Source organism: Scheffersomyces stipitis, chromosome 1, assembly GCF_000209165.1.
Source record: "Scheffersomyces stipitis CBS 6054 chromosome 1, whole genome shotgun sequence".
NCBI lineage: Eukaryota > Fungi > Ascomycota > Pichiomycetes > Serinales > Debaryomycetaceae > Scheffersomyces > Scheffersomyces stipitis.
The window spans coordinates 2,045,067-2,068,476 of NC_009068.1; the positions used below are offsets into that span (position 1 = coordinate 2,045,067).

Genomic DNA, 23,410 nt, shown 5'->3' on the forward strand with positions numbered 1-23,410 from the left:
AAGACTAGAGATGTTTCATTTTTGAGGCTGGGCAATGGTTAGAATGACGTCTAGCGACAAGTCTAGATTTCTAGCGACTAATAGTGACAAGACTAGAAAATTAGTGAGGGCAGCTAATTGTGGCCGCTTGTCGCGCGCTGGAGAATTTCCGGTTGTGGCCCAAATCTCTCTAAATGCATTGCAATTTTTCTATGCTAAAGTAAGCCGTCTCACTTGATTGGTTCACAAACCTAGCAGCACCAATCGGAACGATTATAGGGGAAGATCCAGCATACAATTGACAGACACAAACCAGCTACGGGGCTTTTAAGCGACAATCCCAATATTCCTGTTTCTGTTCCCTCGATTACCACCGCAATGCGTAACTTGGGGCCCGCACGGACTCCCGCTGTAAAAAATTTCCTGCGAACACAAGAGTGCTGTTAGGGACAGGAATCTAGCGAGACGGGCTAGAACCACCAGGTCTTGTTACACTTTTACCATACAATCATTACGCTGATCTTCAGGTCAGTCCTCAGGCAGTTGCAAGTTTCCCATGCTGTTCAGGAAATAGCTGCGGTTGTTTTTCCAAACAGTGGCTGGTTTCAGCTTTACTGGATCGGCAACAGCCATTCATAAAATGTCTTTTTGAAACCGCCTCCCTAGAAACTCTTCCCTATACCGGCAGCTGGTGCTGGAAATTATCAGCAGAATTCCGTACCACGACAACGCGAACAATAGAGACTTAAGCACGGTGTGCACATAAACCGCATGTGACGCGACGTCGCTGTTGCAACACTTCCTAAATGGGCCAGAACCATATCAAATGCGCTGGGAGTTGCGCCTAAATAATCTTTCAACAAGCAAAGCTTATCCAATAAATGTGAAGGATTTTTTTTTAATTGCAGTGTATTTATTGTTGTTATTTGTTTATTTGTTTGTTTTGAACTCTGCAGAACGTTTCGGAGAGGATTGCAAGCGTTATGGCATCATGGGTGGCTTTTGTCTGAAGCACCAAAAATTTTTCTCCGGTGGTTTTGACAGTCGTCTGCCCAGATCCTCGTGTATAAATATGGCTCCAATCTCGCTGTTTCTGAAATATAATTTATCTTTTTCCTCATCAAACAGATCCTATTCCAACTACTTCACATTCGTTAAAAATGCAATTCTCTACCGTCGCCCTTTTCGCCGCTGCTGCTTCCATCGTCTCCGCTGGTGTTGTCACTGAAACCGTCAAGTCTGAAACCCTTGTCACCATCACTGACTGCCCACCAGAAGTCACTGACTGCCCTGCTAGAGTTGTCACCTCTGTTGCTCCAATCGTCACCTCTGCTGCCCCAGTCGTCAACTACACTGCTCCAGCTAACGTCACCACCTTCGAAGGTGCTGCTGCCAGACAATACGCTGCTGGTGCCGCTGTTTTGGCTGCCGGTGCTTTGTTGGCTTTGTAAGTTAATTAACTAAAATCAATCATTCATGAGTTCCTCTCTGCTAGCAGCTGAGGTTCCTCCTAATTTGTCATTAGAGTGTACTTTAGTTTTTAATTTGTCGGGTAATATACAATAGACCATGGAAAATGTTTGTAGACATAGTAGTCAGTAGAAACAGTTGCAGAGAATTCGCAGCAGGCGTTGACTTTTGTTTTTGACTCATTCTTTCGGGCTAAAAGTCTTTGTTATTTTTTAAGTTGCAATAAAATAAATAAATCTAAGCGCGAAGACCAATTTCCGTTCATTTCCAGTTATCTTTTCGTATATCTCTAGATATCCTTTGATATTTGTTTCCAAAACGATTTTATGTTTCAAGTGGTTCGAAATCATGCTTTTTGAATCTTAATTGTAGCCTGTTTTGCCAGCAACTTTTATCCTCTTGCAACTCAAACATTACTCTTATTGTTCGTTGGCTATCTCATGCAGTCGCATGCTTATAAATCTAGATATCCAATTCAACTGTTCTGTTCTATTCTTCTTCAATCTCTAGGTTTAAATATCTACTTTCTACTATATGAACCTCACCGATGAGAGCAAGAACTTCCACCACGGAGTGTACACCGTAGTGCTGCTTATACCCTACGGACATGTAACCAGCTACGGTAAGTTTAGTTTTGTAGATCAAACAGCTACCTTGCGGAGATGTGATCTCATACAAGTTAAGAATTGGCAAACAGTAGAACAGTACTAACTTCTACAGGACATATAGCTTATTTGCTCAACAAGCCACAGAATTCACGACAGGTCGGCTCTGCGCTTAAACACTTGAGCATTGTCTTGCAATCACTCAGACAAGACCTTCCTGAAGAGGAAAGGCAAGACTACTTCACCGTAGACACTTTGCCGTGGTGGAGAGTACTTCTGAGCGCAGGTAAGATCTCTCCTCGTGGCAATTCAAATGCCGAGTACATCCAGGCAATCAGGTTGCAAGAAGAAGGTGTAGCAGTTCTGTCAGGGCATAAAGTAGATCTTGACGAATATGGCTGGTTTCCGGATGAAGTTGACTTCTAATTTCAGAAACTTGAAGTCAGTTGACCTGTTGATTACAAGACTATGTAGGACACTTAACAAAGTCCCTACTCGGCTATGAATGTTGGATTTGTATTGCTATGTATAAGTTAATGATAATTAGGAGAGCCAAACACTAAAAAAAAGTATGTCGTAATTTATGATTGAAATGTATAAATGATTCTTGCATCGTTGTAATATAGTACATCGCAAGACGTCAATAGTGGCGTCACTAAAAGGCAAGTTGTTCTTCTCGAAGATCATCCTTGGTAGTCTTCTTTTTATTCTTTTTATGGTTAGTATTATTATTGACATTGACATTAGTGGTATTGCTGTTACTGTTGTCGTTGGACTTGCTACTCGTCTTGACATTCGTTCTATTCTTGTTGGTATTTACAGCATTATTGGAGGCACCCTCCGATTTGCGTCTTCCATTACTGTTGCTTCCCTTTCTACTTTTGGGCTTGGATTTGTTATTACTACTACCGCTGTCCATAGACATCTGTTTCTGAACTCTTAAAGACTCTTCTTCCCACCATTTCGCGAATTCCTGCTCCTTCTGAACCTCGGCCAAGGTTTTGCGTTCTGACTCCTGCAACTTTTCCCGTTCGACTCTTAGAGATTCTTCGATCATTACCTCTGTAAGCGATGGAGTCGAGTACACGCTATTATACGATGTACTGGAATTTAGAGTGCAAGAAGAGGAAAGAGCACTAGCCAACGGTAAGGAACTACTGCCTGACAGAGGGCCAGTACGAGTTGGAGGAACTAACTTTACGTTCAGGGTTGCGGTAGATGTTTCAGTGGTAGTTTTGTTTGACTTCTTTTTCGAACTTGCCTTGTCTTGATTTGAAGAGTTGCTACTTCCTAATATTGGAAGCACCTTAACAGATTCAGCAGTAGAAGTAGGTACAATTGGGGTTGTAGGCAATAAGCCCCATGGATTCACAGGTGAACTAGTTTCTTTCTTGGGTACATTCACTTCCTTAAGTTCAGCTGCTGCAGCCGCAGCCGCCATCTTCTTTCTTTCCTTTTGAGACAACTTCATTACCGGACCGATTTTGACTTTGCTAGTTTTTTTTGGCCATTCTGGAGAACTTCCAGATTCTACGGATTTACCTAAACTAGGCTGTTGGAATCTATCGCTAAGAATAGAAGAGCCAGAAGACTTTGATGCCCAATTGGAATAAGGACTCAATCCAGTCATCACAGTTTTAGAAGGTACTGGAATAGCAACTGGTTTAGTCGTAGTAATTGCAGCCTTAGGAATAATTTGACTGACATTACTAACTGACGAAGTTCTAGAAGTAGGATTCGAGTTGGGTGGAGTCGGCGAGGGACTACTGAAATCAACTTTCTTTTGCCTCGAACGGTTGATCACCAACTCAAACTCACCTGAAGAATCATGACTATCATCGATAGCCTGCCATTTTTCCAAATTTTCCTTTTCTTTAGGAGATATGTTGGTTCTGAAGTCGTTAATTTCACTGCTGACAACGTTTGAGCTCTTTCGTGACTTTCTCCTTTTCGCAGCAGCGTCTTTAGCAATCTTCTTATTTTCATATTTGACATCTATCAATGGCTCAAAAGCCATGAATCCTTTACGGTCACTGATGAAGAATTCGTTGAACAAAGGCATGTTGTTCATGTACAAGTTGATAAGATAGCTTGATCTCTTCTCAAAGACATTACTTAACATCTCGTAGTTCAACTCTCCCTTCTCGTTGGCAAAGTCAAGAATCTTGCAGTTTTCAAAGTACTTGATTTGGCTCTCGAGTTTCTCGATAATCTCCAATGGCAAGTCTTTAAACGAAGTGTCAAACAAAAGTATTTCAAGATTGTTATGGATGTACCAGCAACAGTTTTTGAACAACTTTGGAGCCGATAAGTAGTCAGCATGTACTAACAAGAGGATAACGTTGTCGAGAGAAATGAAATCAGAGATGACAACTTGGCAAAGAGCCTTTAATTGGAATAAGAGCAACTCGTCTGCGATCTCGATCATCTCCAATAACTCGTTTACAAACTCGTCTGACTCGGAAAAAGAAAGCTTCATGCTATCAAAAACCGCATAGTCATTGTACCCATAGAGATGTTTCAATATGACTGAAAACTGGGCTCGAGAGAGTCCACTGAAGTCAAGTTCTTTATTCTCCATAGTATCCCAACGAGGAGATAAAACTGTTTCAAAAAAGGCTGATCTAGTCCTCAAAATGTACGAATGACATCTCATTTCTCCGTCATTAAGCCTGATGATAACGTCTCCAGAGTTGTCGATCATCTTCTGGAAAGTTTTCAACAATTCGCTACATCCATGAGCAGCCTTAAAGGAATTGGATACTTTAAAAATGTCCAATAGCATAGTATACTCACTAAATATCTTCTTTAAATGTGAGGGATAACTGTGCATGGACAGGTAGTTCTTCCAGAGGTCCAAAGTTTTGCTGGTGTATATCAGATGAATTAACAACAAGACCGATTCAATCTCGATTTTTGATTCAATATGGAGTACACTATTTCCTGAATTGTACTTGGATACAAAGTTTCCGTGCTCGAATAACTCATCGACTTCCTTGGGGTTGAAAATCCTTTCAAATACTTTTGATCTGACTTCAAAGATTTTCTTGTGAATACCCAAACTGATACCTTTATACTGCGCAAATGTGATTTTACAATCATAACCCTTGTTACTTTCCAGAAAGGCTTCGTCACTGAAGTCGCCACAGAGAACACCGCCTTCAAGGATTACCGAATTAGCAAGCTGCTGGTCATCAGAATCAGATATAAGATCAAGAGTTTCCTCCACTTTTGGTCTTTTATTCTTGCTGGAGTCAAATTTAGCATGATACCTTGAGCAGCTTTTTGAGCACTCTCCATCATTATCGACGTCTTCAACAGAGGAATCAGGATAGATGAAGTTGGAAATGTATGTATGGAACTTATGGTCGACCTTCAACAACTGTTCCTGTTTTCTTGAAAAATCGCTCTCGTGTAAACAACTGAGATAGTTGATATCCTTGAAGAAGTCGTTCTTCTGCAATTTTAACGGAAATACATCTACGTCGTCTCGCACAAAACCAAAAGAAAGAAAGTTGAAATCACAGCAAACTCGAACTACTTTGTTGAGATTGTCGATCTTCTTAAACTTATTCTTTGTTACAGGAATAGGAAGAGAAGCTTCCGACATCGAATTCTTTCTTTGGTTGGAATGACTCGATTTGATGAAAACAGATCCATTTCTGGTACACAACACGATGGAACCATCATTTGAAACATCGATATCTGTTACCACCATATCGTGGTCATAAGCTTTCCATACCGAAGTGAACTTGGTATTCTTAATATCTCTGATGTTGGGTGTGCAAGTCATGACGCTGCCATTTTCAAGAAGTAGAGAACAGAATTCGTGATTCATGCTTACAATCTTTTTGATTTTCACAACCTGGGTGAGTATGGTCGGTTTGAACAAGTCAAAATGTTTATCGCTTGAAGCCTTGACTGGGACTTTTGGCAACTTGAAGTGTTGGTAATTGTAGTAGACATGAATGTCATTTTTATCAGTAACCAACCAAGTGCACAATTCCGTAGTGTCTAGACATTTGATGTCATCCTTCAACAGAACCATCTTGGGTGTACCCTGGATCTCTCCCTTGAAAACTGTATCATGGAGTTTGACTTCAATATTGCTGTCTGAAGCGGGTATCCCCATTTGGCCCACGTTAAGGCCCCAAAAAAAGAGCTCATTTTTGGAATATGCGACGGAATGGACCTTTGAGACTGAAATACCGATTATCGGCTTCGAGTACTTGCGTAAGTCTCCTAAGACAAGAGTTGGGTTCGCTTCAAATGTTTCAAGAAAGCCTTTCTTCTGGTTGTAGTTGGCATTGTTATTCGATTCATATCCAAGTTGTTTGAAACTATTGAGTCCCCAAGAGTATACTTCATTATCGGAAGTAAGCACTAGAGAGTGATTGTTTGAGATGGCCACTTCTTTTACATGCTTTGTTTCATATTCATCGCTGAAGAATTCTACTTTTTTGAACCTATAGTAGTTGTTCAAGTCTTCAAAGCCGTGTCCCAATCTGCCACGCGAACCTATACCGCAAGAGAAGAGTTCTCCATCTCTGGTGACGATAAGTGAGTGATTCTTAGATAGTGCTACTTGCTTATATCTTGGTTTACGATATGTGTCTTGAGCTGTGATCTCTTCTTTTTTCGATTTGAAAGCAGAATGTGCCAATCTAGAAGGTACAGATCGATTGGTCGAATCCCCTACTCCAAGCTGATTGTTGTTGTTGGAACCAAACATGTAGATCTCTGATCCACCTCTGCTATGAGTCCATTCGTAAGGATCTGATCGTACAAAAGCTCTTCTGACATGAATGGAATTATTGGTGATATCATTCACGTTAGCATTAGCAGCATTGGCGTTATTGGTGGTATTGGTCGTATTTGTATTATTAGTCGTGTTGGTATTGGTAGTATTGCTATTATTTGTAACATTATTACCATTGGTAGGTTCTGCATTGGAAGATTCTATTTCGTTAGCTTCATTTGCATTTTCTTGAGAATTTGCCTGGGTCAAGTGGTACTCATTTTTCTCATTGATATACAGTGGAATCCAGACCAAGTCCTTGAAATCATTATCAAGCAACTGGATAGGTGTTGCTCCGTTTCGATCTTTGCATCGGAGCAAGTCATAGAGAACGGTGTTGTTGGCTATGAGCATATTCAGCTTTGCACTGGAGTTTTTGAAGTATTCTATCAACATCTTGAAGCAAGTGAGCCGTTTGTGGAAGATGGCATAATGAAGACAGTTCCAGCCGTTCTCGTAGTCAGTCAACAGGATCACCAGTTTGATGTCGGGGTTCTTGATGAGATTGCGGATCAAGTCATGACGGCTCAGAAGAATAAGCAAATGGAGAATGGTTCGGCCAAAGAGGTCTCTTCTGGTCAAATCGTCCTTGGAGAGTTTGGCTAGGTTCCATCCGGAGCCTGGAGTGGGCGATTTGGACGTTTCTCTATTCATGATTACCACATTGGAGACGGAGGAAAGTTACGCTATGGGAAGGATTTGGAAAAAGGTAAAAGCTGAAAAAGTTATTGAAAAGGTGTAAGGATAGAAATATCGAAAAATTATGGTACTGGGTCTGGCTAAAAATTATATTCACACTCACATCTCAATTTCAATTTCTCCACTATAAATTTTGTTAGTGAATCTGGAATGTAATTAGTGCCAATGCGAGTCGCGTCTTTATCTAGACACATGGGGTCAAGTTCAGGGAATGATATTGTTTGTATACACGATAACAATATGGAAGAATCGGATGATATAACGAAGTTGAATTTGGCTTCTAGAAACAGAAACCGAAAGTATTTGTAAAATGTCTGTAGATAGAGAGATACCATATGGTTCTGAGTTGAAGATGGCTATTATGTGCGAAGAAAGAGATGGTCGGTGTGAGATATCTACTTTGCTCTATGTGGTAGCTGAAATCAATTGTATATGGATGATACCGCAGAGACTGGATCAGAGTGTTATGTGATACACATGACATAGAGAAGTAATGGTTATCTTATACGGTGGAAGATGAATGCATTCTCATATATGGTAGACACGAATGATAGAATCAGGGTGTTATATGAGAAGCTATCGAGATAGTATCAAATGTGATCAATGACATATTTCATACAAGGAGTAACGATACGCATACTCGTTTTAGTTTCTTTCTATCAATTCATTCGTCTCTATTCTTAGTGATACAGCTATATATATACATTCTATGCTATGCCTCCAGTGCCAACGCCGGCGAGCTCATCCCTAAGCTATCGGTCTTATCTATGGCAAGATCGTCGAGTTTGATATCCTCCGTCTTGGCTCCATTCTCCTCATCTTCGTCGTCTGACAAGAAAAAGGAGTTGGCTACTATCTTCTTCTTGATGGCAGTAATCTTTCCTGTGGGAGGTAATCTGGGCCTGATATTCCGCTGTTTCTGGGGCAACTCTTCGTCTTCTATCAAGACCAACAGGTTATCCTCTGGCAAATCTGTAGGCTCTCCCTTCTTCTTCTGAAGCTTGACAAAATGCGCCTTCGACTTTTCATTCAACTTGCTATAGAACGGTCTCAATAAGCCTACCTGCTTGTGTACGTCTGCAGCTGTCAAGAACTGAGCTGTGTACTCCTGTAAATCTTCGTACTTGTTTCTCTTGCTGGCACTGCCAGAGTTGGTGAACGAGTTGTGTAAACGTGAATGTAACAAGTAGATCGGAATCGATGAGCTCAACATCTTGAACTCTTTGTCCAAACCCAACTCCTTGAATCCAAAGAAATCATCTCCCAAGTCATTCGAAAAGTCTCCCGTCATGAACTGCTCACTATTATCTTCAAAACTTCTCTCATTGAAATTCTCCAATCCAGGTCGTAACAACTCCTTTAAGAAATTCGACAACTTTGATCGCAAATCTGTAAGTTTATCGTGCTGTTTGATGATTCTTTCTTGCACAAAAGTGTACAAGTCATCCGGTTTGTCTATACCGTTTTCCAACAACGAAAGCAACACTATCTCTTTTTCGTTCAATCTATTGTTAGAGCTGGTCTCTGTGTGCAACTTCAACGTCTTGATCAAGTTGCCCATGTACTTTTCTGCTACTTGGGTCAAGGTGTTAATAGCAAACGGTTCAGAACTTTCGAACCCCGTCTGCATCGCTATCTTCGCTATATTTCTACGAAGCACCGAAAACTGGATTTGGTCCGTAAACGGATCATGGTTGGGCAACTTGGAAACGGCATCTACATCTACTTCTCGTATTACCTCAATCTCAGGTTGTTTCATCTGCGTATGGTGAACAAATTGCTGCGTTTGCATCTGTCGAATAAGCGAGATCTTGAAGCAGATCTTGCGGATTTCTTGCATCTCCTTGATATTCTCGGTGTACATCTTGTTCAAGCCTGAGTCTATGGGTAACACGAAATCTGATTTGATATTAGATGCATCTCCATTAGCCTGTTGCAAAAAAACATCTACCAACGATTGTTCTCTCTTTTCTTCTTCTTCCTTATCAATACCCTTATACTTGAGACCAGGCAATCCCCCAGTGATGTCATATTCTAATAGATACGGCTCGTCATTTTCCAACAAGTTGCTCGACTTGGAGATGACCTCTTTGTTCGTCAAATACTGGTTGAAGTTGCTCATTTCACGAGATTGACGAATTATCGCTCTGGCATCTGACCGTAAGTGGAATTTCTCATCAAAAAGGGCAGCCCTCTCAGCACAGTAATGAGCACGAGATTTTGCTGTAATAGTTCTCCAGGCCTGAAGCTCGGGATCTAACTCGTCGTCTTCTTCTGAGATTCCATTAGCTTCCCCATTTATATTCTCATTATCTTCTTCCTCCTCTTCTTCTTCATCGTTGGATACATTTCCATTTTCTACTATATTTTCAGAAACTCCTGTTACAGGCACTGGTGAGCCAATAGCAGATGCAACAGCAGTGGCTATCGGTGTAGCTGGATCTACTTCTGTTTTGATTTGGTCCTGTCTTCTCTTTCTTCCTTTTTTCATAGACTTTCCTGCCGAAGCCATAGGAGTTCCTACTCTTTCGTTTTCTAGTTCTTCTTCTCTTTCGACTTCTTGTCTACTCCTAATGGTTATATTGGGAATCGTAGGAATTAATTTGGATGTCTTTTTTTGCATGGCTATAGCATGAGCTCGTAAGAAATGTTTAGGATCTGTATTGTATGTCAAGCAGTTGGACCAGATTAACATGAGGTCGTCCACAAACTCCTGTTTCGAATTATAGGCGAACGATTTCAACTTTTTCATCACCGTGTTCAAGTCCATTGGTTTCTTGATTATGAGTCCATAGTTAGGAGCTTCTCGCTTGGATACTTTATTCAAGAAAGGAGTCGAATGCTCTGTGGATCCTCTCAATTCTACAACCACTTTCTCACAGGCTTCATACAACTCTTCTTGGCCAACACGATCGTTATTGGCCCACTTACCTCGGTTCTTTCTTACATCCATAAAAAGAGTTCTCAATTCATGATCGTTAAGAGGAACATCGTCCCTCTTCAGCTGAATAGTGGACAAAAGATGCTTTAAGGAAGTGCTTCCAGTTCCTAAACTGATTCCCATGCTATCAGCTTCACCTAATCCAGAAAGCCCATCTTTGGTAGAGTCAGCGTTGCCGTTCTTGGAGTCTTCTAACTGCAAATCCGACTTCTCTAACTTCCTTCTTTTGATTAATGTTTCACGATCGTACTCGAAGTTATGATACACTTTATTATATTCTCTTATGAGCTTTTCCTGGTCGTCAGCATTTGAATCAGGAGAATCACCGTTAGATGAAGACTTGGGAGGCTCACTTCCAGTTGAACCAGAGCCATCTTGCGATTCTGTTTGTATTTCAGAAGAAGTATCTGGAGCCACAGTAACAAGCGAAACAGGCACTTGCAAAACAATCTGTTTTTCGTCGTTATATTTCCATTGATATATTCCATTTTCAGATTGCTCATTGTCTTTATTGTCATCCTTATCATCTTTTTGGTCACTTTCTTCTTCTTCTTCGTCTTCATCGTCATAATCGTCCTCAACTTCACGGACTTTTGGCTGTGCTTTTTCCTCTTTCTCGGCCTCTTTTTCCTTATCTTCGTCATCCGAGAAGTTATCTAGCGTATCTATCATTTCAAAGTCATCATCTACTTCTACTACTTGTTCTGATGAAGAGCCTGTGTTTTTGTAGTAGTAGTCAATTGCTTTCTCCCATAACAAGTATCTGATATGTAATGCTAACATCTTAACCATTTTGGATCCTTCTTCAAAAAGAAGCTCTGGAGTGTCGCTTACATTGTCATTATTGTCCGCAATACCTTCTTCAGACTTGACCACCTCGCTGGCTTCTGGATCCTTGCTGAATGTGATAGTACAGTTACCCTCAAGGAAATTGTCCCAAATCTCGGCGTTGTTCAACAGTATTATATAGTCCAACACTTTGAGATGAGTTTCGTTGAGATACGACTCGAAGAAGTTGCTGGAATGCAACCGTTTGGCCAACTCGAAGAGCTTCTTGGGATTGTTATGCTCAAACGTCGATAGCTTCTCCATTCTATGCTAAGAAATTCTGAAATTTCACTTCGGAAATGGAACTGTGATAATTAGTCAACTTTAGAAGGATTGGAATTTCTGTGAACTTTCAAGAAGAACAAATTCGTGAATATTACTGAAAATGTTATTGAAAAATGTGAACAGAATATAAAATAATGAAAGAATGAAACCTAGTTGGGTTTCTATTCAAATTTGGAATCACTACTGAATCACGTGTATGGATTGTCAACTCTACCAGACTTGAACTCACGTCTATCTGCTCTGAATATCCTTTTAAAGGAATCGTTGTGGACTCAGTCTGGATTCAATGAGAGATCTGATTCTCGAGATTAATATTAGCTCTACAGAGGAGAGCGTCGGAACCAGCTAAAAAGAGAGCTGAAATGGCAAGAAAAAACGAAGCAAGCTGATATATGGATGTTTCCACGCTGTTTCAGTCTGCTTTCTGCTCGTGTTTTGAAGGTTTGTCGATTGATTGCCAGGATTTCTGGTGCTAGACAGCTTGAATAGAGAAGTGATTATATTGTTACCCGCAGTACGCTGGAAATTCCATAAATGTAAAGTATGCGACTCGAATAAAAATTAGCGAGTGAAAAAGTTAACAAAACGAATCTGAGTAAGAATATGACAGTAGAAATTTCGGACTTTCATTTTCACACATACAAATGTATAGATATAATGTGAAAGGTTCATAACAGATAGCCGTACTGTTAGAATCATAAATGAAGTCAGCTACAAAACTCTACGTAATATACAAAGTAGTATAAGTTCTACTGCCTCTACACTTCCTGACCACGAATGACATTATGTATATATTAAGCTGTAAAAATAATGACCAACACCACGACATTCCAATCTACTACGTTCAAGATCTATAACACATTGAAGCGTTTGTTTTGAAACCGTCATCGCAATGGCTTTGTTTCTCTTTCTTGACCATTAAAAATTTCATTATTCCAATAGACAATCGGACAAACCTAAACAGCATACTTCTTAGTCCATTCCTTGGCGGTGGCTTCGTATTTGGCTCTATCTTGCTTGTAAATGTGAGCTATTTCTGGCACCAAAGGATCGTCGGGGTTGGCATCGGTCAAAAGTGAGCAGATGGACAACAACACTTTGGAAATGGTCAAGGCTGGCGACCATTGATCTTTTAAGATGTCTAAACAGATGTTACCGTTGCCGTTGATATTTGGGTGGTAGATCTTTGTCGTGAAGGCAATCTTAGGTGGTTTGAATGGGTAGTCAGTAGGGAAATGGATGGATAAGAAGAATACACCTCCGGCATAAGGCGAGTCTGGAGGACCCATGATAGATGCTTGCCAGTGGTATAAGTCGTCGCCGACAGGGCCAGCGGAACATGAGGATGGTGGATCTCTAAAAAGGCGTTAGTATGAACCTATAGAATTGTGGAATATGGATTTGATAGTTCGTTTTACAGACTGCATGAAATGGTGTATCTTAGTAATGTAGTCGTTTCATGTTGGCAAATCGCACGATCGAATGATAGCAGCTAGATCTGAACAGCAACTTGCTGAAAACGTCGTCGTCATCGTCGACTTGTAGACAGTTCGCATAGCGACGCTGTGGCGAACGGAGAAATCGATCGCACGAACGAAGTGCCGACCATCACCCACATCCGACGAGGGACAGCGACAACAACGATAACGTTAACATCACCGCTAATGGCAACCGAAACAATAACAACTTGACAACATTAAAAATGACTCTGACATCAAGATCAACTCGTTCATGTAATCATCGATTCGTCTCCATCTACAAGAAACAAATCCACACTAATGGTAGCAATAATAGGAGGCAACAGTAATAATCAATCTATCAACAGAGCCAACAGAGCCAGCACTACAAAGCAATCAAACGATTGTCCAAGGAACAAAACAAAGAAACTAATACATCCGATCTCCATCGATCCGGCAAGCTGTCAAAGCCGATCTCATGTCGTACAATCTCAAATCTTAACAAGTGGCCTCTTAGAAAAAAGTCTCACTAATCAAATCTCAAATGGTCACCACCACCACGAACAAATCTACACATATATCCCCTCGCAAAATCAGCTATACATACCTGCCCAAGTCGGCCAACTCCTTGTTAATACGTTTCAAAGACATGATGGATGCGTGTGTTGATGTTTATAGACGGCAAAATGCGTTACAGCCAAATCCTCCCAAAAGAACAAGTATGGCAAATGTTTGAAAAACTTATCTACCGCTGGACCTGGAGGTTATCATTGTGTGACGACGAGAATTTTTCTACAGTGATCACAAGTACCGATTGCGAGTCTCAGAAGCGTATAGAAGGACGTGGAATAGACCGGCCGTGCTGGCAATTACGCGGAGATCCATGTTGGGCGTCCGGCGTAATCAGCAGCACGCCCCACAGCCATCAGGAGTCGCGTGACAGCATGCCCGTGATTTCAAGGGACTTCAGTGAGTTCAGCGATAAGTGATTTCATTCTCTATTCGGAATAGAGACCGTAATTGGTTCAAGCCACCCGGTCACAAAAGAACGCCCGGAATTGGTTCAAACTATACCCCCTGTTCATACCAGCTACTGGATACTTTCAATACCAGTCAAAGAGATTGTCCGTACAGCAGCCTAAGGGTGGCCAGCTTAACTTTCCAAAAGCCAAGAGGAAATCGTAATGCTATTGAAAATCTCCCAGATAATTGCTCCAAGTAGAAAGCGTACGCTCATTCTAAGCCCAAGGTAGATTAACTTCAATTGTGAATGCTATCTACGATTTTCTAATTATTACTTACGAAATTGTCATCTCCCGATGATAATAGTGATCTTATTAGTTTTTGGTGCACACTGTTAAACAGTAGCAATGAGCATTTATTCTTTAATATTCTTAATTCCAAGGTAGACTCTTACTTAAAAAAGGACAAAAACCATTTCTACGAAGCTTAGAAAAGCACATAGGGAGCCGTTGGTGGATAAAATTACCTGGTCAGAAATCATCTAAATTGTCGCAAAGGAACACAACAATAGCAACTAAAAGTAATCGTCATTCTCACCGCCACCAACACAATCATCACTTGAGTTAGCATTACATTCTCCATCTACGAATTCATCAGGACCAACAAGCAAGTATCCCTTCCATTTGGTACCGTCAGTTAATTCCACGCACCAGGAGTGATTGTATTTATTCGAAATGAAAGATCTGTAAGCCTTGAATAGGGAACCCTGGATGGTTTCTTTCAGTGCTTCTGTACTAACGTCTTCACCGCCAGATGCAAAACTATAACTCATCTTACCGTTAGGAGTATCAATCACGCCATAGTACATTCCCAAAGTTTTACTATCAGATAGAGATTTCGCTGCTTCAGCAACCTTTTGCAAAACCGAGTACCAGGAAGTTGCAGCAATAGTACCATTTGCAAATTTGGTAGACGAGGGAGCAATTGTATGAAGGCAGCTCTTAACACTCCTATCTACGTGAAGTCCACCTTCCTCGACCGGTTCATCTACGTTTGAAATTTCATCTATGTCAATGGCATAAGCTGGAGCGAAAGCGATGTCTTCTCCTTTTTCCTTAATAACAACTCCCAAAGCACCACAAGCAATCAAAAGTATTGATAGTAAATTCTGTTTCAACATTTTCTTCTGATAATTCAAATTAATTTAAGAGAGGGATATTTGAAGGATATCTACTATTTATAGCAAAATCTTTCTCTTCGTAGTAGTGCAGAATCCCCTCTTGTGATAGTAGTGATTTGATGTATTATGCGAACTAATTCCGACCTCTAGTTTTAATAATTTTGAACCAATTCCGGTCTCTATTCCTAATATGAAATTCACTTTCATTTATAGAGCAGTTTGAGTCACGTGACCCGCTGAACAACACGATTGTTACTCTTCTGTCTATTTCTGCTCCAAAAAAGAAGTAGAATCACCTAGTCCAGCAGGTTCTCACATCAGTTTCCAACACTCGTCTCTTCCTCTGGCTTCCATCTTGTCTTTTTCACAACTACTCAATTCTGACGATATAAGTGTACTGCATATAATGTCAATCTTCTATCTATACATCTACCTAATTCGTCGTACCCGCTAAAAATCAGAAAGCTCTCCATAGAACAAAGTACAACTCTTTGTAGCCGACTGATTCTGTCGAAGACGTATAATCCCCGGGCATCGGAGTGGTAAGCGAAGAAGTACAGAACGTTCTAAAGAAATCGAAATCGAAATATCTGGGGTAGCAGCCTATAAAAGTGTTGCAACTTAGTCGTGCCGTACGAAGGAGGTGTAGAAACAAAAATTACATCCTACTGGCTTTATCTCTCTAAGTCTATTCATACGTATCTCTCTGGATATGGGTGTCTTGAAGGCATGGTATATTTCCGTAGCTGGCTGTGAAATCGCTTATCTCTGAAATCGTTTGAAAAGGCGTTCCTGATTCAGAATAGACATAACTGCCCGTCCTATTTCATAGGCTTTGAAAACGTTCCAGATCCCTGTGAAACAGCAGAAATGAAACGACGATCACCTTATCTCAAACTCTTATACTCTGTAGACTCTACCTGTGTTCTTCGTATACCTGTGGGTTCCTGCCGAACATCTCTGGATGACAACTCCTCGATTTTTCACCAGAATGCTAAATCTGTAGGAGTACGTCCACGGAGGGTACGGCTCGATATATATACCCATTACTGTCCGAGAATCCCTCAATATGTTATTTGACTTATTTCTGTTGTTCTAACTCCCTTTTTCATATCCATCTTTCTTTCTTGAGTCTGCCTCTCTCGTTCTGCCCCACAACGACTACTTAGCCTGTTTTGTGGAAGCTCATTATAAATTGAGCTCAACTTTTTTCGCTAAGTGAGCCTCCAGATCTAACTGTTATCTTTAATCTTTAACACACCTGGAAGCTTATATAGTCTGTGGAGATATAAAGCCTAAGAGTCTACTGGTAGACTTGCAGTTCTGAAATCGAAAGAATCCATATTACACGACTGTCATATAGCCAAAATCAAATAGCAGTTGATATTGCTATCATCCTCAGTGATCACAAGATACCATATTGCTACACCATTCTTCATAGAAAAGCCTACACCATTACGATCACGTAACCATCGTCACTTTACTTTTGCCACGATCCAAATACTGCATTACTACTGTCACATACATAAAATTCTGTCGCATTAATTCTTTCTTCTATCATGTTAGTAACGTTCAATGCTCGTTCCAACAATAAGGAATCCAGAGCTTCCCAGCCTAAAGCGGCCAAAGTTCTGCCGCCGAATCGAATATCGAAGCCCAAGCATCCCATTAAGCACATAAATCTCACTGCAAGTTCTCCGACATTCGCAAAGCTGACTCCAGAGTCTGCTACAGTACAAGTTATACACGATACCAATGACTTTTTCATGTTGAAAAACTCCAAAAGATCACGGAACGGATGCCTCACATGTAAAATACGAAAGAAGAAATGCAACGAAGAAAGACCGCAATGCTCTGACTGCCTTCGCCTTAGTAAAAATTGTATATGGGTAGACTACGACAGCATGTCAGAAGACGAAATCCGCGTACTCAAGGAGAAGGTCGAAGCTGAAGAAAGTACCCTGAAACTAAGAAAAAGACGATCAAAGTCGGTAACAAAATCGTTGATAAAACTGGAAACTGAAGAAGCATCAATGTCCCAACCAAATGGATTCTCAAATGATTCTCCATCGCCTCCACTGTCATTTGCATTTGCTAGTAATTTCCTGGGTAACTCGAAGGATGCGAAATCACCTCAGTTTACGACTCATATCCACGATCGAGGTATTCTGATCACCAAAGTTATGGATAGGTCTCCGTTGATCCGACCAGAGAGTCCAGTAGATTCACTCAGAATATTCAGGTATAACAATTCTGATTTGCGTTCAAATCGCTCAACGAAAGATGATGAAAGGTCTCACGATTCTCCGCGTTTCTATTTGGCCGGCTCTCCATCAAAAAACTCAGTACCACTAGTCTCTCGAAATACTCTTGAGGAAGAAATAGAGACCTCGCCTCCTCCATTGGATCTAGATGCCTATAAAGCTCCTGTTTCACCATCTGCATTCTTAAATCTCTTGAAGGATTTGAGTCAACAGCAGCACGAAACAGTAAGTGATGGTAGTAAAATTTCAGAAGTAGACGAAGAGATGAAAAAAACAGAAGAAGAGAAACAACCTATAGATGTCAAAGAGTTGGTTTCCTCGCCGTCGTTCACTGCACTTTTGAATTCATGGGGACAGGATGTTAATACCTTATTCTCGTCGGGTATGTCTCCAAAGTTATCTCCCGTAGACTTTGAAACCATGCTATACAATTTGGGAACTGGCATCCCTCCCTCGCCTACCACACTTCCAACCATTCCTGAAATTGTAAACTCTCCGTCTGCCTCGTATCTATACAACTTCTATGTTGATGTAGTTTCTAAGAAAGTGTCTATAGCTCCCAGCTCTCAGAACGCAAACTCATACCAGAATGTGTTCTTGCCATTGGCTCATAGAGACAATGGTGTTCTCTATGGTATTTTGGCGTGGGCTGGGTACCACTTGGGAGGCCAATGGGCCGAAGAAGGAAATAAGTATGCTGAGCTTGCATTGCAGCATATCAATAACGGCTTGCACAAGGACAAAACTTTATCAGGTGATCGTCAGTCTGCCCTCAACAAGTTGGCAGCTTTGTTAATCTTATGTGGTGCAGAAATTTGTAAAGGAGACGTAAAGAAATGGTCTGTTTATTTGAACTGGGGCTGGAAGATCTTGCGTTCGCATGGAGGCATCTTGAGCTTCAACAAGCTGAAGGAAGAACATTGGTTGATTTCCAACTTTGCCTACCATGACCTTTTGGCCAGTTCTTCTACTGAGAGAGGGACATATTTCCCGTCCAAGGATTACGACGAAATTTTCAAAGATAGCCAGGGCTTTTCTCGGGGGACATTAAATCCTTTGTTGGGGGTATCGAAGAAGCTATATCGTATAATTGGAGATATCAGCACTCTTGTGTACGAAAGCAAGAAGATTTTGCATCTGTACTATAGTCAGAATTCTCCTTCAACTGACAATGAAAGTGTCGCTGTTTCAGACTCTCCAGAATTGGCAAATGATGTCAATTTAGACGAAGATAATGAATCGGAAATCAGTGACCACGGCAGAATCAGTCGTATGTTGCTTACAGTGATTCAGAAGTCACGAGATTTGGAAAAGGAAATCGATGAGTCCCGACCTGAATCTGACGATTTGGTAGGTTTGACTGACGAGGAGTTGGAGTTACAGTTGACACTTTTCGAGGCATTCCAATTGAGTGCCAAATTGTTCTTGAATCAATCGATCATGAAGTGCAATCCGTCCATGTTGGAAAGTCAGGTCATCAAAAATGACTTAATAAAGTGCATTGACATTCTTTTGGGTACACCGGTTCAGGCATCGCTTGTATTTCCTGTGTTTATGGCCGGGATACACTGTGTGACCAATCACGACCGTGGTGAAATGAAGAAGAGAATGGACGAATTCATGAAGTTGTACGGACCATGGAATGTTCGTCGTGCCAAATTCATCGTAGAAAAGGTGTGGGAAAGCAACCCTCTGGGAGACAACGTTGTGGATTGGTATACAATTTTGAAGGAATTGCAATGGGACATTAATTTTGCATGATATAGAATAATCGGATAGACTTAGCAGCAAGTAAATAAGGAATATAAGTATAAGGTTCTTCTGAGTTACAGAAGCAACTTCATCGTTAGAGAATTTGCACCCAATACTATGTGCAGTATTTTGTAACAAAACTTTCTTCACGGATAAATTTCATGAAAACAGCTTGTGTGATGGTCATGATAAATACAGCTCTCGTATAGTATTACTATACTATTCGTACAATTTTTATTAATTCCTGGTGATTTACAACTTCGTGCTCTTAACAGTGACTCTCTTATCTTCAGTACTGACACCATCTCATCCCTGTATGCCCAATTTATGTCGCATTTCTCACGTGAGCTCATCTGCGACACAGCGAAAAAAATTGGAGATGAGGAGAGAATTTTTCACCATTCCTAGCAATATTGTGAAATATAGAAACGTAGTTATCTACAAGAACTTGTTTTTTTTTGTTTTAGCATTCCGCAGAACTCGAAATCATTAAAGACAACATGGCTGGTTTGGACTATCTTCTCTTTGAAGAAGCTACCGGTTACGGGATCTTCAAGGTCTTGATCCAGCAGGATGACATCGCTTCTAGACAGAAGGAAGTACAGGAAGCTTCCAACGACTTGGGCAAGTTCTCCAAGATGATTGAATTGGTCTCTTTTGCACCATTCAAGGGTGCTGCTCAAGCTTTGGAAAACGCCAACGACATCTCTGAAGGTTTAGTATCCGACTACTTAAAGTCAATCTTGGAATTGAACTTACCAAAGGGTTCTTCTAAGAACAAGATTGCCTTGGGTGTATCTGACAAGAACTTGGGTCCTTCTATCAAGGAAATATTCCCTTACGTTGATTGTTTGTCCAACGAAATCGTCCAGGACTTCTTGAGAGGTATCAGAGTCCACGGCGACAAGTTGTTCAAGGATTTGCACGAAGGTGATATTGAAAGAGCACAGTTAGGTTTGGGTCATGCCTTCTCTAGAGCTAAGGTTAAGTTCTCAGTACAAAAGAATGACAACCACATCATTCAGGCTATTGCTTTGTTGGACCAGTTGGACAAGGATATCAACACCTTCTCCATGAGAGTCAAGGAATGGTACGGATGGCACTTTCCAGAGTTGGCCAAAATTGTCCCAGACAATTACACTTTTGCCAAGTTGGCTCTTTTCATCAAAGACAAGGCTTCTTTGACTGAAGACTCGTTGCATGACATCGCTGCTTTGGTTAACGAAGACTCTGGTGTTGCCCAGAGAATCATAGATAATGCCAGAATCTCTATGGGACAAGACATCTCGGAACAGGACATGCAGAACGTTTCAACTTTCGCTGAAAGAGTGGTAAACATCAGTGACTACCGTACCAAGTTGTTCCAGTATTTAACAGATAAGATGCACACTGTTGCTCCTAACTTGTCGACGTTGATTGGAGAAGTTGTTGGTGCCAGATTGATCTCTCACGCTGGTTCTTTGACCAACTTGTCTAAGCAAGCCGCCTCTACTGTTCAAATCTTGGGTGCTGAAAAGGCCTTGTTCAGAGCTTTGAAGACTAAGGGTAACACTCCTAAATACGGGTTAATCTATCACTCGTCTTTCATTGGTAAGGCTTCTGCCAAGAACAAGGGTAGAATTTCCAGATACTTAGCTAACAAGTGTTCCATTGCTTCCAGAATCGACAACTACTCGGATGAGCCATCTACTGCCTTTGGTGAAATATTAAAGAAGCAGGTGGAAGAAAGATTGAACTTCTACGACACCGGTGCCCCACCTATGAAGAATTCCGATGCCATTAAAGCTGCTTTGGCTTTAGGTGCTAGCGACTTGGCTGGAGTACCAGCCTCCAACGAAGATGACGAGCCTGAAACTCCTAAGAAGGAAAAGAAGGAGAAGAAGGAAAAGAAGGAAAAGAAGGAAAAGAAGGAAAAGAAGGAAAAGAAGGAAAAGAAGGAAAAGAAGCGTAAGGCTGAAGATGATGAATCTCCAAAGAAGAAGAAGAAGTCCAAGAACTAGATTATCACCTCTTTTTAAACACTCGGCATTTCTCGACGACCTTCAATTCGTCAACCCCAGTTGCTTTTTTATCCATTGTCTGGTCACGGCCTGATCGACAATATTATTGTAAACTATAGTACTTTCTATTGCATGTTAATATACTAGATACCGAAATTGCGATTGTAGACGCCTATTTATTTAATGGGTGATAGCACCGTGACAAAAGATTAACAATATGTATATATGCTCATAAGATCTAAGATTCAACAGGAGCGGGTACTTCAGCTTCAACGGCTGAGACACCTTCAACAGCAATGGCAGATTCTGTTTGTGGCTCTGACTTCGTGCCCATCCATGGCAACCACTGGAACAGACCTACAATAGCCTCCCAAGCCAGGACACTTGGTGCGACCACAAACTTCTGGGTAGTGTTGTCAACAGCTTGAATGGTGCTAGAAGTGGCACTGTTGGCCATAGCAACACAACTGGCAATTCCCACCATGGTTGCTTCAATTGGTTTGGTGACTGGAGAAGTGAGATCGGAAACTTCTAAAGTCTTCAAGCTTGGCACAAGTCTATCCACTTGGCACAAAAAGAGATCGGCAACAGCATCTCCAGTGTTTACAATAGACATTACTGGCTCGGTGTTTCTCAAAGATCTAATTGGTGGAATCACAAGAGTGCACACGTCCTGGGTGTATGGCAAGGTAAGCATGGCTTGCTTGGTGGAAACAAGAAATGGATACTGACGAACATGATTCATGAACTTCCTGTTCGAAGTGGTAGCAGTAGTGGTTTCAATTGGCATGGGTTCAGCTGGAATTTCCATAACTGGAACACAAGTGGAAGAAGAAGAAGCTTCTTCGACGACGATAGTGGGTATTTCTTGAGTGTTAGCAGACATTTGTTAGTTTAGCAGATGATGACTGATAAATTATAAAAGAAGTGAGTATTGCCGCCGATAAATTTGGCTGCGAAAAAGCTCTACATCAATTTGGTCGCACTGTACAAAATAAAATTACTTAACCTAAATAGTCAGCCAGGACTATCTTCATTGGAGTATCCAAACGAGTTCTTCTCGGAGCCAGAAGAATACCTATCCATTAGGTAGAGGATTTCATCAGCCATAGATAGCTCTTCCCCTCCTTTGGAGGCAGGCAACAGGGTTGTAGCAGAAGGATTGTCGTGCTGAGAACTGAATAATAAGGCATTATTTCCTCCAAATGGCTCTTCTTCTGAAGAGGTTAACTCATAATCGGATTTTGGTTCTTCCTTCAACAAAGTTTTCCTTTTATTGGAGACCTCTTCTGGGAAGTCTGATTTTCTCTTTCGGTACTTGGGCTCGGGCGTTTGCCTCTGTAATTCAAACACTTCGCAATTAATCTCTTCGGGTTCAATTTGACTGAGCATCAAAGTGACTACTGAGCCGTTCTTGTTTATTCTCTTTAAATTGCTAACCATAATAGTTATTTGATCTTCTGAAAATCCTTTTCTCCCGGTTGGGGGGATATCGTAGAACAATGGATCCTCTTCGCGAAAATGATTGTAGAATAGCCGATCATAGGCAGCAATGTAAAATAGTTCGTTAAGAATATATGTTGAAAGTTTGTTAGGCAATTGAAGAGCCAATGACTTCTCCTTCAATAGCTCCAACTTATAGAGAGGGTCCCTTAAAATACTTATGAGTAGTTTAACCCTTCCATCTTTGTCAAGATGATCTGGCTCGATGTGATCGACATCAGTGGGCCACCAGGGTGGTCTGGAATCATCTTGGAGCTTGTAAGGGTAAAGAGCTTGTTTTCTAGGTTCCACGACCTTTACCCATTCTTTTGCTATCTCTTTACAATATTTTTGAGTGAGACAAGTGAAGAGATCAAAATACTGTGAAATCAAGTAACTGCTGTCGGTTCTAGAAAGTAAAAGCTCTTTGTGGTCCTGGTTAAATGGCATCATAGCTGTAATTCTGAACGATTTGTCTTCTAATACTCTTTCAACCTGTCTGACATGGGTATCTGAGAAATGCGTGGAATGCAGTATCCTTATGGGGCTCGTTTTGGTACTTTGTGTTGCAATCATAAAAGCTATTCCTTTTTCTCTAGACAATTTCGCAAGCGAGCCTACGATATTTCTAAGTTGTTCTGAGTGACTAACCAGTTCGGACATTTTTTATCTGGTTACAGGTCTATCAATTATCAATCATCTTGAGA

General features: G+C 41.0%; 9 protein-coding genes across 9 annotated transcripts; 3 read left to right on the forward strand and 6 right to left on the reverse strand. All coding sequences in view use genetic code 12, as the record gives it.

Moving 5' to 3' along the window:
- Window positions 1-1,983: 1,983 nt before the first annotated feature.
- PICST_52184 (predicted protein) lies at window positions 1,984-2,480 on the forward strand (the record flags this gene model as incomplete). Its single annotated transcript, XM_001387593.1, has 2 exons — window positions 1,984-2,071; window positions 2,170-2,480. 2 exons carry the CDS (start codon window positions 1,984-1,986, stop codon window positions 2,478-2,480), a joined length of 399 nt encoding a protein of 132 aa, XP_001387630.2.
- A 454-nt stretch (window positions 2,481-2,934) lies between these two features.
- Window positions 2,935-7,506, reverse strand: PICST_51473 (predicted protein; the record flags this gene model as incomplete). Its single annotated transcript, XM_001387981.1, has 4 exons — window positions 2,935-3,208; window positions 3,251-4,144; window positions 4,190-6,845; window positions 6,987-7,506. Coding segments are annotated over 4 exons (4,344 nt in total), but the record flags the coding sequence as incomplete, so codon positions are not given.
- A 703-nt stretch (window positions 7,507-8,209) lies between these two features.
- Window positions 8,210-12,019, reverse strand: SPT7 (transcription factor, member of the histone acetyltransferase SAGA complex). The gene has a single exon (XM_001387982.1). It carries the CDS (start codon window positions 11,582-11,584, stop codon window positions 8,264-8,266), a length of 3,321 nt encoding a protein of 1,106 aa, XP_001388019.2. The 5' UTR covers window positions 11,585-12,019; the 3' UTR covers window positions 8,210-8,263.
- A 355-nt stretch (window positions 12,020-12,374) lies between these two features.
- Window positions 12,375-13,738, reverse strand: PICST_80064 (predicted protein). The gene is made up of 2 exons (XM_001387983.1): window positions 13,670-13,738; window positions 12,375-12,961 (listed from the first exon to the last, which is right to left on the reverse strand). The coding sequence occupies exons 1-2, from the start codon at window positions 13,711-13,713 to the stop codon at window positions 12,562-12,564; spliced, it is 444 nt and encodes a 147-aa protein (XP_001388020.1). The 5' UTR covers window positions 13,714-13,738; the 3' UTR covers window positions 12,375-12,561.
- Window positions 13,739-14,599: 861 nt separating this feature from the next.
- Window positions 14,600-15,205, reverse strand: PICST_28774 (predicted protein; the record flags this gene model as incomplete). Its single annotated transcript, XM_001387984.1, has 1 exon — window positions 14,600-15,205. The coding sequence occupies one exon, from the start codon at window positions 15,203-15,205 to the stop codon at window positions 14,600-14,602; it is 606 nt and encodes a 201-aa protein (XP_001388021.2).
- A 1,389-nt stretch (window positions 15,206-16,594) lies between these two features.
- On the forward strand, window positions 16,595-19,293 carry UGA3.1 (zinc-finger transcription factor of the Zn(2)-Cys(6) binuclear cluster domain type). Its single transcript, XM_001387594.1, has 3 exons — window positions 16,595-17,285; window positions 17,397-17,424; window positions 17,581-19,293. The coding sequence occupies exons 1-3, from the start codon at window positions 16,765-16,767 to the stop codon at window positions 19,228-19,230; spliced, it is 2,199 nt and encodes a 732-aa protein (XP_001387631.2). The 5' UTR covers window positions 16,595-16,764; the 3' UTR covers window positions 19,231-19,293.
- Window positions 19,294-19,693: 400 nt separating this feature from the next.
- On the forward strand, window positions 19,694-21,374 carry SIK1 (nucleolar protein involved in pre- rRNA processing). Its single transcript, XM_001387595.1, has one exon. It carries the CDS (start codon window positions 19,722-19,724, stop codon window positions 21,219-21,221), a length of 1,500 nt encoding a protein of 499 aa, XP_001387632.1. The 5' UTR covers window positions 19,694-19,721; the 3' UTR covers window positions 21,222-21,374.
- Window positions 21,375-21,459: 85 nt separating this feature from the next.
- PICST_28777 (predicted protein) lies at window positions 21,460-22,107 on the reverse strand (the record flags this gene model as incomplete). Its single annotated transcript, XM_001387985.1, has 1 exon — window positions 21,460-22,107. The coding sequence occupies one exon, from the start codon at window positions 22,105-22,107 to the stop codon at window positions 21,460-21,462; it is 648 nt and encodes a 215-aa protein (XP_001388022.2).
- Window positions 22,108-22,238: 131 nt separating this feature from the next.
- PICST_28778 (predicted protein) lies at window positions 22,239-23,366 on the reverse strand (the record flags this gene model as incomplete). The annotated part of the gene is made up of 1 exon (XM_001387986.1): window positions 22,239-23,366. One exon carries the CDS (start codon window positions 23,364-23,366, stop codon window positions 22,239-22,241), a length of 1,128 nt encoding a protein of 375 aa, XP_001388023.2.
- Between the last annotated feature and the right edge of the window lie 44 nt (window positions 23,367-23,410).